Raw genomic sequence first — 13649 nt, 5'->3', positions numbered from 1 at the left:
TATTCTGCACTTAAGGAAAATTTAGTGAAAGAAAATCAACAGATTTATTTTTATGCTTATGAAATTCTCTCACTTGCTTCAACAGAAACCAGTTTATCAAATAAAAGCCTTGCCCAATCTTATTAGTAATCTAAAGTTTGGAATTTTGATTACTATTAAACATCATTTTCCACAAAATATCAAAGCATTACATGTAATAAGGATAAGTAGTTTCATGGCATCAAATGATGATGTAAAAATTTTTATGGAAAATTTGTTTAATTAAAAAGCAACACACTAGGCATTAACTCCTTGGAAGCAGAACCTGGTCTGTTTACTCACCATTGTACCACTGTAACTAGACCTGGCACTAATGGTGTCCAAAATTTATTTTTTCAAGTTTATTGAGATATAATTTACATAATAGTAAAATACACCTTTTTTAGGCATATAGTTCTATACATTTGAACAAACTTATGTGGTCATGTAAGCATACAACAACCAAGATAAAAAATACTTCCACCACCACAAAAAATTATCTTGTGCCCCTTTGTAATTAATCTTCTCCTTCCACCGAGCCCCATATAACTACTTTCCAGAATATCAAATAAATGGAATCATACAATTTATACATTTTTTGGTCAGGCTTCTTCCACTTAGCATCTATATTGCTGCAGTATCAGTAGTTCATTATTATTGTCAAGTAGTATTCCATCGCATGGATATACCATGATTTGTTTATCCATTCTCCACTTGAGGATACTGAGTTGTTCCCAGGTTTTGGCAATTATGAATAAAACTGCTATAAACATTTGCATACAAGTTTTTGCTTGGAAACATGTCTTCAGTTCTTTTGGTTAAATATCTAGAGAGGAATTTCTGGGTCATATGCAATAATTATTTTTGAGTACCTGAATAATGTCCCAATATTTCAAGTATAGCCAAACATACTGCCGCTTAAATACAGTTCTTTTTTTTGTTTCTAAGTTCTCTAAGGTGTTTAAATACTATACCCTAAAGTAGGGCTGTGCAACTCTCACAGTCTGCTTCTTTATCTTAGAAGAATGGGAGGACAGATAGCTATTTTAAGATTTAAACAGTAATAGTTTAGGTCCATCACTCAAAGTTTCTTTGCTGGTATAACTCTCAAAAACTAGTGAATTTCTTACTTATTTGGTTCCAGTCAGTTTCATGTGCCATTAACACACCCACAATGCTTTCCAAGACTGTATTTCTTTACCCTGAACACATCCCCCACCTCTCCCTCTTTCTCCTTCTCCCCACTCCAATTTAAAAATGGGTTGTTTTGAGGTTGTCAGGCTTCTATGGAGAGACTATACCTATAGTTAGATCTTTGCCCTGAGTCATTTTACCCAATTGGAAAGTTTCACTAGGTGCCATTTAATATGATCTTTGCCCTGAAGAACCACTGGAAAAATGTTACCCATAGTTGTGAAAACCACACCTTTAGTCTAATCTTTACCTCAAAGTTGAGCTTTAATAGGCTTTTGTTACTCAAAGATTTTCTAAATTTTATCTCAATTTTTGAGGTCCAAAACAGCTTACTTTCAAAGCAAGGATAATCAAAGCAGTATAGTTCAACTAAAAAATGGGCAGAGGATCTGAACAAACATTTTCCAAAGAAGACATACAGATGGCCAATAGGTACATGAAAAGGTACACAACATCACTAATCATAAAGGAAATGAAGATCAAAACCACAATGAGATAGCACTTCACAATTGTTAGAATGGTTATTATAAATGCTGATGAGGATGTGGAGAAAAGGGAGCCTTTGTGCATTGTTGGTTGGAATGCAAACTGGTGTAGCCACTATGGAAAACAGCGTGGAGGTTCCTCCAAAAAACTGAAAAGAGAACTATCTTATGATCCAGCAATTCGACTTCTGGGTATTTATCTGAAGAAAACAAAAACACACCCAAAAAGATGTATGTTCACTGCAACGTTATTTACAATAGCCCAGATGTGGAAACAACCTGAATGTCCATTGTCAGATGAATGAATAAAGAAACTGTGGCATTATTCTGCCATTAAGAAGACCCATTTGCCATATCATGGATGGACCTTGAGGCCATTACACTAAGTGAATAAGTTAGACATAAAAAGACAAATATCATATGATCTCATGTATATGTGGAACTGAAAAACCAAAAAACAAAAAATAACTCATAGATACAGAGAACAAACTGATAGTTGCCAGAGGCTGAGGACTGGGGTAGGTGTGTGTGTGTGTGTGTGGGGGGGGGGGGAATGGGTGAAGGGAATCAAAAGGTACAAAATTTCAGTTATAAAATAAATAAGTCATGGGAATGTAATGTACAGCATGACTATTCTATCTAATAAAGAGGGAATATGCTAATTGACCCTCATGCTGTCACAAAGATGGCTGCACCCACAGCCAATAAGGGGGGAATATGCTAATCGACTGCCATGCCCTCAAAGACGGCAGCACCAACAGCCAATAAGGAGGGAATATGCTAATTGACTGCCACGCCCTCAAAGATGGTGGCGCCCACAACCACAAGATGGTGGCACCCACTCCCCTTAGCCCCACCGGAGTCCCCCAGGCCCCTCAGCCCCCCAGCCGCTCAGGGCTGGCCCAAGGCACAGGCAAGCTTCAGATGGCGGCTGCCCAGCTGCCCAGGGCCACCCGAGGCTCAGGTAACCAGGGCCAGCTGAGGCTTGCGCTGCCGGCAGTGGCAGCAGCAGATGTGTGATGGGGGCATCACCTTCCCCTGATCGCCAGGTCAACTCCCACCCGAGGGCTCCTGGACAGTGAGAGGGGGCAGGCCAGGCTGAGGGACCCCTCCTCCAGTGCATGAATTTTCATGCACTGGGCCTCTAGTAGTTAATAACATTGTACTGCATTATTGGAAAGTTGCTAAGAAAGTAGATCTTCAAAGTTCTCATTATAACAAAAGAATTCTGTAGCCAGATATATGATTGTTGTTAACTAGACTCATTATGATGACTACTTCACAATACATAAATACCAAATAATTGCCGTATACCTGAAACTAATAAGTTATATGTTGATTAGATCTTAAAAGTAAAAACAACCTTAAAGCATTTACCCAGTTTTAAAAAAGGTGTTTAAGAATTTAAGTCACTTACCTTAAACTGTAATCACCATCATCTTCATAGGATTTAATTTGTGTTGAAATAGGCTGAGATCGTACTTCTTGCTGATCTCTCTAGTTAAATGAGTAAAGATAAGTGACATAGGGAAAAAATGAACAAAAATAGAATTTATTCAGTGCCTTTATTATTATTAATCATTTCAGACTTGTCCACAGCTTCCACGAAATTGAGGCACAGAATTCTAAAGAACATGGTATGAAAATAAGGTCTGTAACAATGTAGTTTCACCTTTCATCCGTTCTGGGTTAAGAAAGTCAATTTTAAGGGGAAAATGTTAGTGTGTTAATGCCTTTATATGATCTTATCCGACTCCTGCTCCCATACTACATTAGAATCTTCCATTTTGTGTAATATGCAAAGGAAATTATACTCACAAGAAATGAAAACATAAATCCATGAGATGGGTAGAAAAATTTGTCGCAAATAACACAGAACTTCAATGTTAAGAATACCATGAAAAGGCTAAAAAAAGAAGCACTAAGAGTAAAATCTTTTGGCAAAGATATATCAAGGAATAAAAGTGAGCAAACAAACATCCAATGTGACAATAATTATATCTATCAGTTTCTGTAGGGGCAGGAATGCCCTCTCCTCTTTCCTACCCCTTCCCAGTTTTCTACTCTACTCTTTTTTTAAATAAATAAATTACAAGATCCTTATTAGAGGGTTCTTGAAGCAGAACATAATGAATCCCTCATTCTACCATAACTTGGGATTTCTTTTTAAAGCATTTTCTGACTCTTCAGACACTGGCAAAACTAAAAGATGTAATAAAAATATTTCTTTTTAAATAAATATTTAGTTACAAATGCAACTAGCAAATCTGCATCCATTATAAAAATGTATTACCTGAAAAAAAATATATATATAAAATTAAGTTTCTTATTCTACTCTTAACAAATAATTATGGTTATATATAAGGCCTTAAAATAAAATATCACCTCTTCTTTCCTGCACCCATCAACTCCAAAGTGGGGTGGAGGGTGGGGTTTAAAAGAAAAAATTATAATTAGAGTAAAAACTATAAAAAAAGGTATTTTTAAAGCAGCCACTTTATTCCTCTAAGGCAGTGGTCGGCAAACTCATTAGTCAACAGAGCCAAATATCAACAGTACAACGACTGAAATTTCTTTTGAGAGCCAAATTTTTTTAACTTAAACTTCTTCTAACGCCACTTCTTCAAAATAGACTCGCCCAGGCCGTGGTATTTTGTGGAAGAGCCACACTCAAGGAGCCAAAGAGCCGCATGTGGCTCGCGAGCCGCAGTTTGCTGACCACGGCTCTAAGGAATGCTACTACATACTTCCATTTCATAATGGGGATGCTGATGCATAAGGATGAATGTTTAAAGCAGGAATAACCAATTGGTACCCAGAATGGGGTAAAAATGCTTACATTGTCTAGTGTTATAACCTCACTACATTTTTCCTAACTATAAATCTGATATGGTCTATCCCTAAGAATGTAAATTATAGGCATCTGCAGAATTTAAGAAACAAATTACACCTGAATAAGAAGTAAATTACCATCTAATGATTGTTATCCTTTATCCAGCTTTTGCCCAGAGACAATTTTATTTCCTTCCTTACAGAATTACCAGTGTTAATTCTACATAGCTATTCTCAAATATTAATCTTAAAATAGTGGGGAAGTTTATTAATATTAATATTCTTATGATTGGACATCTAAATGGAAAACACTTTCAGTGGCTTTTAGAAAATATATGCTTACAAAAATCACATGCATGCATATATACACACACCTACCTACCTATACATATATTCATGTTCAATTTGTCATAATTCATTGAACTTAAAATTTATGCTTTGGGTACTTTTTTGTATGCACGTTATAAATCAAATTTTTTAAAAAAACTAGCACTTACATGGAATTACTACTAACATTTACTTACTATTGCTTCCTCAGCTTGTCGAACGAGAACAGCTGTTTTTGCCTCCAATTCTGCATTTAAACGCCTAAAAGCAGAAAATAATTTACTAATTGGAATATACTGAAGATTCTAACAAAAATAAAAGTAATTAAGTTTCAGTAACTATACTTTAGCTAATCAACAAATTCCAAAACAAACATGACTTTTTATTCTAAAATTAACAAAATGACTAGAACACTTATCTCCAACTCCCCAAGATTCCTCTTTTTTTATGGTAGAAATTCAAACAGTGTAACTCTTGTCTTCTCTCTGGCCCTCATTTCAGGTGTAATGTCTTATTTGGGAAGAGTAAACTGGTGGGTTCAACTCAATGCCACTCTTCATCATCTTGGGATGAACTCCAACTGGGGACAGGGGTGGGGTAGGGTGGGAGAGAAGCCTGCTTTGGCCTCGGGCGTTGCTGTGACATTTTTATTCTATTACTTTGTATTTTTCATCTATAGTATATACACAATTTTGCACTATGTTTTCCCATAACAAACAGAAGAAATATGTTTATCTCTTTATAATTAGTGCCTTAAATGGATATGAAATACTTTAATAAGTTGAAGTTAACATAATGTATATATTAATCTATTCCTATTGTTAGTTAAAGTCCCTTTTTTTTCACTTTTAAAGGTAACAATATAGCCCTAGCTTGTTTGGCTCAGTGGATAGAGCCTAGGTTGCAGGCTTGATCTCACCTCTTAACCCCTCAGACAGGGCACATGCAGGAGGCAACCAATCCAATTTGTCTCTCTCACATCAATGTTCTCTTTCTGTCTCTCCCCTCCCTTCCACTCTCTAAAAATTAATGGGAAAAATATCCTCAGGTGAGAATTAACACACACACACACACACACACACACACATACATACATACATACATACATAAATGTAAGTAACACTATAATAAACACATTCAAAAGCATGTAACTTATTTTATTCTATTCATAGACTAAAATAGAATTTTAAAATTTCTGGAATATTTACGATGTTTGGAAGTTATAAGAAGAAAATATGTTGAGCAATTTTTAAAAATTAGATACTTTGCTGTGTTTTTTTTGATATGTGATTCTGAAGTGAACAAAACACAACACCAACCACCCCTGTTTAAAAAAAAAAAAAGCAGTAACATATCTCTTCTTAAAATAGTCCAATGTTTCAGAAAATATTTTTACAGCTTAGGATGAATTAATCAAAAGAAAAATAACTAATAAATGCTTAAAGTTCCATTTAAGATGGCATTATCTGAATTTTCATATTTCCCTAACAAGAACCATTAGAAGCCTCTGGGAAATGTAATGGACCAAGATGATTCAGAAGGCTTTTATTCTGTTCAAACCCATGGAAATAATGTAATGAAGGCTATATTGCTAAGCTCAAACTCAGGCAAGGAAAATAAACTGGCACCAAAAATAAAGCAGCAACTAAAAGTGAGAGCAATTAACAAGAACAGAAGACAAACTAGCTTAACAGCTAAAAAATGATGCACATGTGGGAGTCATGGAGAGCTACACCTATTAAACACAAACAAAGACACTACCCATAACCTTAGGTGAACAGAAATGAAACTATAGCCATTGGTGGAAAAGAATCTCTTGTGAGTAGTAAGAGCATACAGGAATGTGGTCCAAGTTTTTCTTACCAAGATGATATAGAGACTCTATGCCAAAACTGTAATATAGAAAGTTGGCCTAGAACCAGTCAAAACTTTAAGCTAAATGCAAAACCATCTTTAGGGACATTTACTCATTGACAACATAGAGAACTCTCTCAGAAAGTAAACCCTGCTAAAGATGACTTCACAAAGATAACAAAATTGCATAAAGAACCAAGTCACCAAGAGGAATAATCAGCAGATACAAAAAAAAAATGTGTAAGAACTGAAGATAATAAAACAAGTAAATAAACATTTTTCGTTTTTTTTTTTTCAAAAAAAACAAAGCAAGAATAGAAACCATCTGGCAAGAACTAGACATTACAAAAGAACACTGAATATGGAAAAGAACCAAACTGAAATTACAAAAATGAAAACACAGTCATTGAAATTAAAAACTCAATGGATAAGTTGGACAACAGAATGCACTGAAGAGAGAATAAATGAACTAGATGACAGATATGAAGAAATCACCTACAAGGAAGTACAGAGAAACAGAAAGATAGCAATACAAAAGAGAGATTAACATTCACTAAAGACAGATTGCATGACAAAGACAGATTTATATCTACCTAATAGAAAGTGCAGAAGGAAATCCCAGAAAAGGAGGGAATGTCAATATTTGAAGAGATAATGCTGAGAATTTTCCAGAAGTGAAGAAAGATGGATATCAAGCAGAATTAAGAAAACAAATCCACACCTGTATACATCATAGTGACACTGCAGAACTTCAAAGACCAAGAGAACATTCTTTAAACTGTGGAGTGGAAAAAATAGACCATCTAGAATTCTTATGTTCAGCTAAACTGTCTTTGAACAATAAGTGCAAAGGAAGAAATTTTTCAGGAAAGAATGGAGAATTTAAGACTCAAATTTTCACAGAGACAAGTAATGAAGAGTCTACACTTCAGGAAGAAGAAAACTGAACTTGAAAAAAAATCATAACAAGAAATTAGAAAACATAATGATAAATCTAAATTAGTAAAGACTATAAAAATAACAGAGAGGGGTATTCAAACAAAGAGGAATGAAAGTATAATCCAATATCTAACATCACAGGCAGGAAAAAAAACAAGTTAAATCAATCTAAGGTCTTTCCACACCAGTAAAAGAAAAATGAAGACAATATAAACTCATTCAATCCAACAGAAGTCATGAGAACTAAAGAAAAGGCATCGTAATACAAAAAACAAAATAAGATAGCCAAACAACTTCAACTTAATAAGCAAAATAATATAAATGAATTCACTTATTAGAAGGCAGAAATTATCAGACACAATATAAAAGGAATACTAGTACTCTTAAAGCTAAATGACATAAAAAGTTTGAATATAAAGGAATGAAAAATGATATGACAGACATGATGTAATAATGAAAGGAATAATTCATCTAGAGGATTTAAGTAAATAATATATCCCCCAAACAAAAATGGACACGATTATATGAATAACTAGAGGCACATGACATTTGTGCACTCTGGGGGGGGTGGGTCCCTCAGCCCAGCCTGCACCCTTTCGCAGGGGTTGTCCAACTGATGGCTTAACCACACTGGGACATCCTTGGACATCCTTAGCACTGCCATGGAGGTGGGTCGCTGCACTTGCCAGCGGTAAGCCCATCTTGCGGCTGAGTGGCACTCCCTCTGTGGGAGCAAACTGACCACCAGAGGGCAGCTACTGCATTGAGCGTCTGCCCCCTGGTGGTCAGTGCACGTCATAGTGACCGGTCGTTCTGCCGTTCAGTCTATTTGCATATTATCCTTTTATTATATAGGACTAGAGGCCCGATGCACGAAATTCATGCAAGAGTATGCCTTCCTTCCCCCATCTGCCAGCACCGGCTTCCCTCTGGCTGCTGGCAGGCACCCAGGACCTGTGCTTTGCTCTAGGCGCCAGCAGGCACCTGGGATGCAGGCTTCCCTCTGGCCCTGGCTTCGTCTGGAAGGACATACAGAATGACAATTGGAATGACGTCCAGTCTAATTAGCATATTAAATTATTATAGATTATTTTTCAATTATAGTTATAATTGATTTTAGTACATCTCTAAGAAACCAATACAGCTAGTAAAAAAAAAAAAAAAAAAGGTAATATAATGATATAAACCAAAAATCTGTTTCCCTTAAACGCCTCCTCAGCCCCACCTTATTTTCTGCCTTCCCAGCTCACCCAGATTAGGTTCTAATTGGTCAGTTTCTATGCCAGTCAGCGTCAAAAGCTCCACCTCCTAGGCAGCCATTGGCTTCTCACAGTTCACCCAGTTTTGGTTCTGATTGGTCAGTTTCTATGCCAGTCAGCGTCAAAAGCTCTGCCTCCTAGGCAACCATTGGCTCCTCACAGTTCATCCAGATTTGGTTCTGACTGGTTGGCTGCTATGCCAGTCAGCGTCTCCGGGCCTGATCAGCAGACCCCATCGAGGCCCGGAGAAAAAGAGAGGCACGGCTGCTGGCCAGGCCCGGGGAGGGGGGGGGGGGAGTGAGGGAGAGAGAGAGAGAGAGAGAGAGAGAGAGAGAGAGAAAGACACAGAGAGAGGCAAGGGCTGATCAACAGCTGCCACAGAGGCTACAGATCAGACCCTGCTTCTCTCTCCAGGCCTCTCTCCAGGCCTGATCCGCAGCCCCCTAGGCAGTCAGTGCTCAGTCGCTGTGCCCACAGCAGTGGCAGTCATTGCTGGGTCGCCACGGCAACCCAGCACTGACTGCAGGACTGACTTCGTCATTCGAGCCTTCGGTTGTTACGGACACTGGGTTTTTATATATTAGGATAATAGTAAAGGACACCCAAACACCCATGTGTAACTGGAGGTGTACCATATTTGTGGAAGGAAAGATTCAACAGCATAAAGATATCTGCTCTCTGCAAATCCTATCTAATAAAGAGGAAATATGCTAATTGACCATCATGCCCTCACAAAGATGGCAGTGCCCACAGCCAATAAGGAGGAAATATGCTAGTTGACTGCCACACCCTCAAAGATGGAGGCGCCCACAGCCACAAGATGGCGGCGCCCAGTCCCCTCAGTCCCCTAGCCACCCAGGGCCAGCCTGAAGCACAGGCAAGCCTTGGATGGCAACTGCCCAGCTGCCCAGGGCTGCCCAAGGCTCAGGTAACCAGGGCTGGCCAAGGCTTGCGCTGCCAGCAGTGGCAGCAGCAGAGATGTGATGGGAGCATCACCTTCCCCTGATTGCCAGGTCACCTCCTGCCCCTTAGTGCTCCTGGACTGTGAGAGGGGGCAGGCCGGGCTGAGGGACCGCCCCTCCAGTGTATGAATTTTCACGCACCGGGCCTCTAGTTAATCTATAAATACAATGTAACTGCCATTTACAGGCAGGGGGTTGGGCAGGTGGGGGTGTGTGGGGAGGCTTGTCCTACCAGTTATCGAGACCAATTAAAACAGATGTCACATAATCTTGTTCTATAGCTCTCTGGTTTTATGATATAACATGAAGCTTGGAAAATCTACTGACTTCAATGATCAGCATGTTCCTTAGTCTATCCTCTTAGATAGTGATTATTTCCTCCAATTCTGTATTGAAATCCCTGGGAAGTCTTGTGTTCAGGTAATTGAAAAGACATCACAATATGCTTAAAAGCAAAACAACATGTGGTCAAAATATTGTGTATGAACTCACATTCTTGCCTATCAGAATGACCAAAGACAAATACCTTATGATTTCACTTATATGTGGAATCTTCTAAAACAACAACTACAAAAACCAACAAACAAATTCAAAGATGCAAAGAACAGATTGGCAGGTACCAGAGGGGCAGAGGTTGAGGGAGGGAGTAATTAAGACATAGTAGTGATTACTATGTAGTATATACAAATATTGAATTATAATGTTGGACACCTGAAATATACACTAAGTGGCCAGATTATTATGATCTCTGAATGCAAAATAATCTGGCCACTCAGTGTGTGTGTGTGCGTGTGTGTGTGTGTGTGTGTGTGTGTGTATATTTGTTAGAGGCCCGGTGCATGAATTCGTGCATGGGTGGGGTCCGGCCAGCCTGGCCAGGGGGAGGGGACATGGACGGTTGGCCAGTCTGCCTGCTGGTCGAACTCTTGTTTGAGGAGACAATTTGCATATTAGCCTTTTATTATATAGGATATACACTGAGTGGCCAGATTATTATGCATTCAGAGATCATAATAACCTGGCCACTCAGTGTATATATATAATGTTGTATACTAATTTTACCACAATAATACATAAAATAAAATAAAATAAAATAAAATAAAATAAAATAAAATAAAACAATGGCCAGTTTACTTTTCTCCGTGGTGCAGAAGTGACCTACAAGCTTTAGTCAGAACTTGTGAGCTACTCTGTTGAAACGTCTCAGATTTGCAACTGCAGATTACAGGTAACAGACCTGGGCATCTTTAAGAAAAAACAACTTTTGCTAAAATAGAACAGTCTGCCTTTAAGTTGGACTATATCCCTAATGACAGCCAGAGCCAGATGCAAAACATACCCCTTAAATAAACAAATGACTTGATCTAATCAAATTAGGTATTTAGTGCTATCTGGTGTATAGTGATGAAAATAACTGAATTGTATATGGACAACAGGTCAGTTGCTTAAGTACACTCTTAAACTGGAATAACAGACCCATTTCATCAAATAGAGAGGGATGATTATGTTCCCACATGCTATATGGCAAATGGTATGTGTTTCGTTCATCTAAAGAGGGTACATGTCAGTTTTAACTTTAAATATGCTTTGTACAAACTACATAGTAACTCTGTTTAACTGTTTAAAGAACTGTCAAAATGTGTTCCAAATTTTAAATCAAATTAGTTCCTTAAAAAAGAAAGTGAATTGTTAAAATATAATTTTTGTTGATGTTTTAAGGGTATATTAGCATACAATGGTAAATAAAAACATGGTCTCAGACCTTGTGGAACTCATCATCCAGTGGAGGAAAGACAAAAAGTAAACTAACAAATGAATTTAGGGGAATGCAAGGAAAAATTAATAAGGCAATAAAGAAAAAAGGGAAGAACAGAGGTGCCTATTTAGCATAGTCAAGGAAGGCCACTCTGAGCATTACGGGTGGGAAACACGTGGGACTGTCCCTCAAGGAAAAAGCTGAGGAACTAAAAGGCCAGTCAGGCTGAATGAAGTGTGGTAGGCAAAAAGGAGAGAGCACCAGGTCAAACAAGAGGCTGGCGTCAGATCTGACAGGGCTTTCGAAGTGCAACATGAGATCCTTGCAAAAAACTTAGGGACGGGAATGACATGATCAAATTAAGAGATTATTCTTGGCATCTGTGTGAAAACCGGGGGATGAAGAGGGACATCGTCCGAGAATGAAAACACATGTTGTCAGGATCGTTTGTCATTACGTTCAGCTGATGAAGAGATGAAATCCTTCTCCCAGCGCCACCAAATGTGGACAAGAAAATTCCAAATGCCCCGAGAAACAGGCTTTCCATTTTAGAAACCAAGCCTAAAAGACATTTACAGACGTAAACTCTTAGGAAACGGGAATTGAGTGGAATTCCTTACACTACAAACGGAGCTAGCTATCCGTGGCAATTCCGGCCATCCAAACCACGTCCAGCAGTATCGTCTCAGGGACGAGCATTTTGCTTGGACGGAAATTTCGCTCACTTCAAACACCTTTGTTGGACGCCGGCGAACTCGAGTTAAAAAGATGGGAGAGAATGCTGGGCAGTGAGCCGTCCCAACGCTCCGGCCACCCGCAGAAGTCCTCGTAAGCAGCCTCACTTGTTAGGTGAAAGGGAGAAGGAAAAGCGGAACCGCCACATTTCTTACTTATATTCTTCCTCCTTGGCGAGCAAGTCCCGTCGCGGCGCAGCCGGTGGCTGAACGCGGGGCGGGAGTGGAGTCCCTGTCCGTCTCTGCAAAAGAGACCGAGACGTTCAGACCCAGAGTTAAAAGAGGTTCGGCGTCCTCCAGCCCGCCCGCAACCTAGACGCGACCCAGGAGACCGGGGTGGAACGGACCCTCACGCCGCGGCTTCGCCCTGCCATCTTTCGCGACCCCGACGCCGTTACCGAGGCAACAGAGTAACTTCCCGCGAGAGTCGCCTCCTCTCGGGCATCCTCACGCCGAGGGCGCGGACTCCGCGAGGGCGGGGCGGGGCGGGGCCGGGGCCTCGACCTCTCTGCCGCTCAGCGCGGTGCACGTTAGCGCTGCCCGGGAACCTAAGAGGCCAATGTGCTGCTTTCACATACAAACTCTTACGTTGGCACGGAAGGGTTCCAACCGAAGAAGGCAGGTGCATTTCTAATTCTCAGTCGAAGCCAGATAGGAAAGCCCCTGCTCTGTTGTGCTTTTCCCAAGTTGGTGGCCAACCCGACCTCCCCCTGTTTAGTTTTAAAGGAACTCTTCAGGGGAATTCTAAGTTCTGATTGCTCGCAATCATCCATGGCAGGCGTCAGAGCTCAAACTCTCAAGTCGGGAGGCCGCAGGTGAGGTCCTGGTTGTGCTGCTCAGCAGCCATGTAGTTCATCTTGGACAAAGCGTTCTGTTAACTCGAGTTCTTCATCTGTAAAACGGGAGTGACAATAGTGCCCTTTCACCATTAATAGGAGGAGTAGACGAATTGTGCTTAGGACGGTGCCTGGAAGACAGTAAGGAGTCCAAAATTCCAATTTGGGGGAAAGAAACTCACATTTAGGGTCATCTAATCTTCAGCGAGGTTGCTAAGACCATTCAATGGGGGGAAAGAATAGTCTTTTCAACAAATGGTACTAGGATAAGTGGATGTCCAACTGTAAAAGAATGAAGTTGGACCCTTATCTCACACCATGTACAAAAATTAACTCAAAATGGATCAAAGGCCTAACCTTAAGAGCCAAAACTATAAAGCTCTTCAAAGAAAACACGTGTAAAATGTCACCACCTTGAATTGGATAACGATTTATTCACCATGCCACCAAAAA

At 39.6% G+C, this 13649-nt stretch overlaps 1 protein-coding gene across 2 annotated transcripts in view; it reads right to left on the bottom strand.

Moving 5' to 3' along the window:
- The window catches only part of TEX9 (testis expressed 9), a gene marked incomplete at its 5' end in the record, with an annotated part of 51463 nt that extends 38729 nt beyond the window's left edge, over positions 1-12734 (bottom strand). For both annotated transcript variants that reach the window (XM_079767761.1, XM_079767762.1), the window contains 4 exons: positions 3115-3194; positions 5054-5117; positions 12517-12602; positions 12708-12734. In XM_079767761.1, the coding sequence (XP_079623887.1) occupies positions 3115-3194; positions 5054-5117; positions 12517-12602; positions 12708-12734 (257 nt within the window). The remainder of the gene's footprint in view (positions 1-3114; positions 3195-5053; positions 5118-12516; positions 12603-12707) is intronic.
- Positions 12735-13649: the final 915 nt, after the last annotated feature.

The sequence above is a fragment of the Cnephaeus nilssonii genome, assembly GCF_951640355.1.
Source record: "Cnephaeus nilssonii genome assembly, chromosome: 4".
In the NCBI taxonomy this organism is placed as follows: Eukaryota; Metazoa; Chordata; class Mammalia; order Chiroptera; family Vespertilionidae; genus Cnephaeus; species Cnephaeus nilssonii.
Note: the sequence above shows the minus strand (reverse complement) of the source record. Positions and strands in the feature narration are given on the sequence as shown.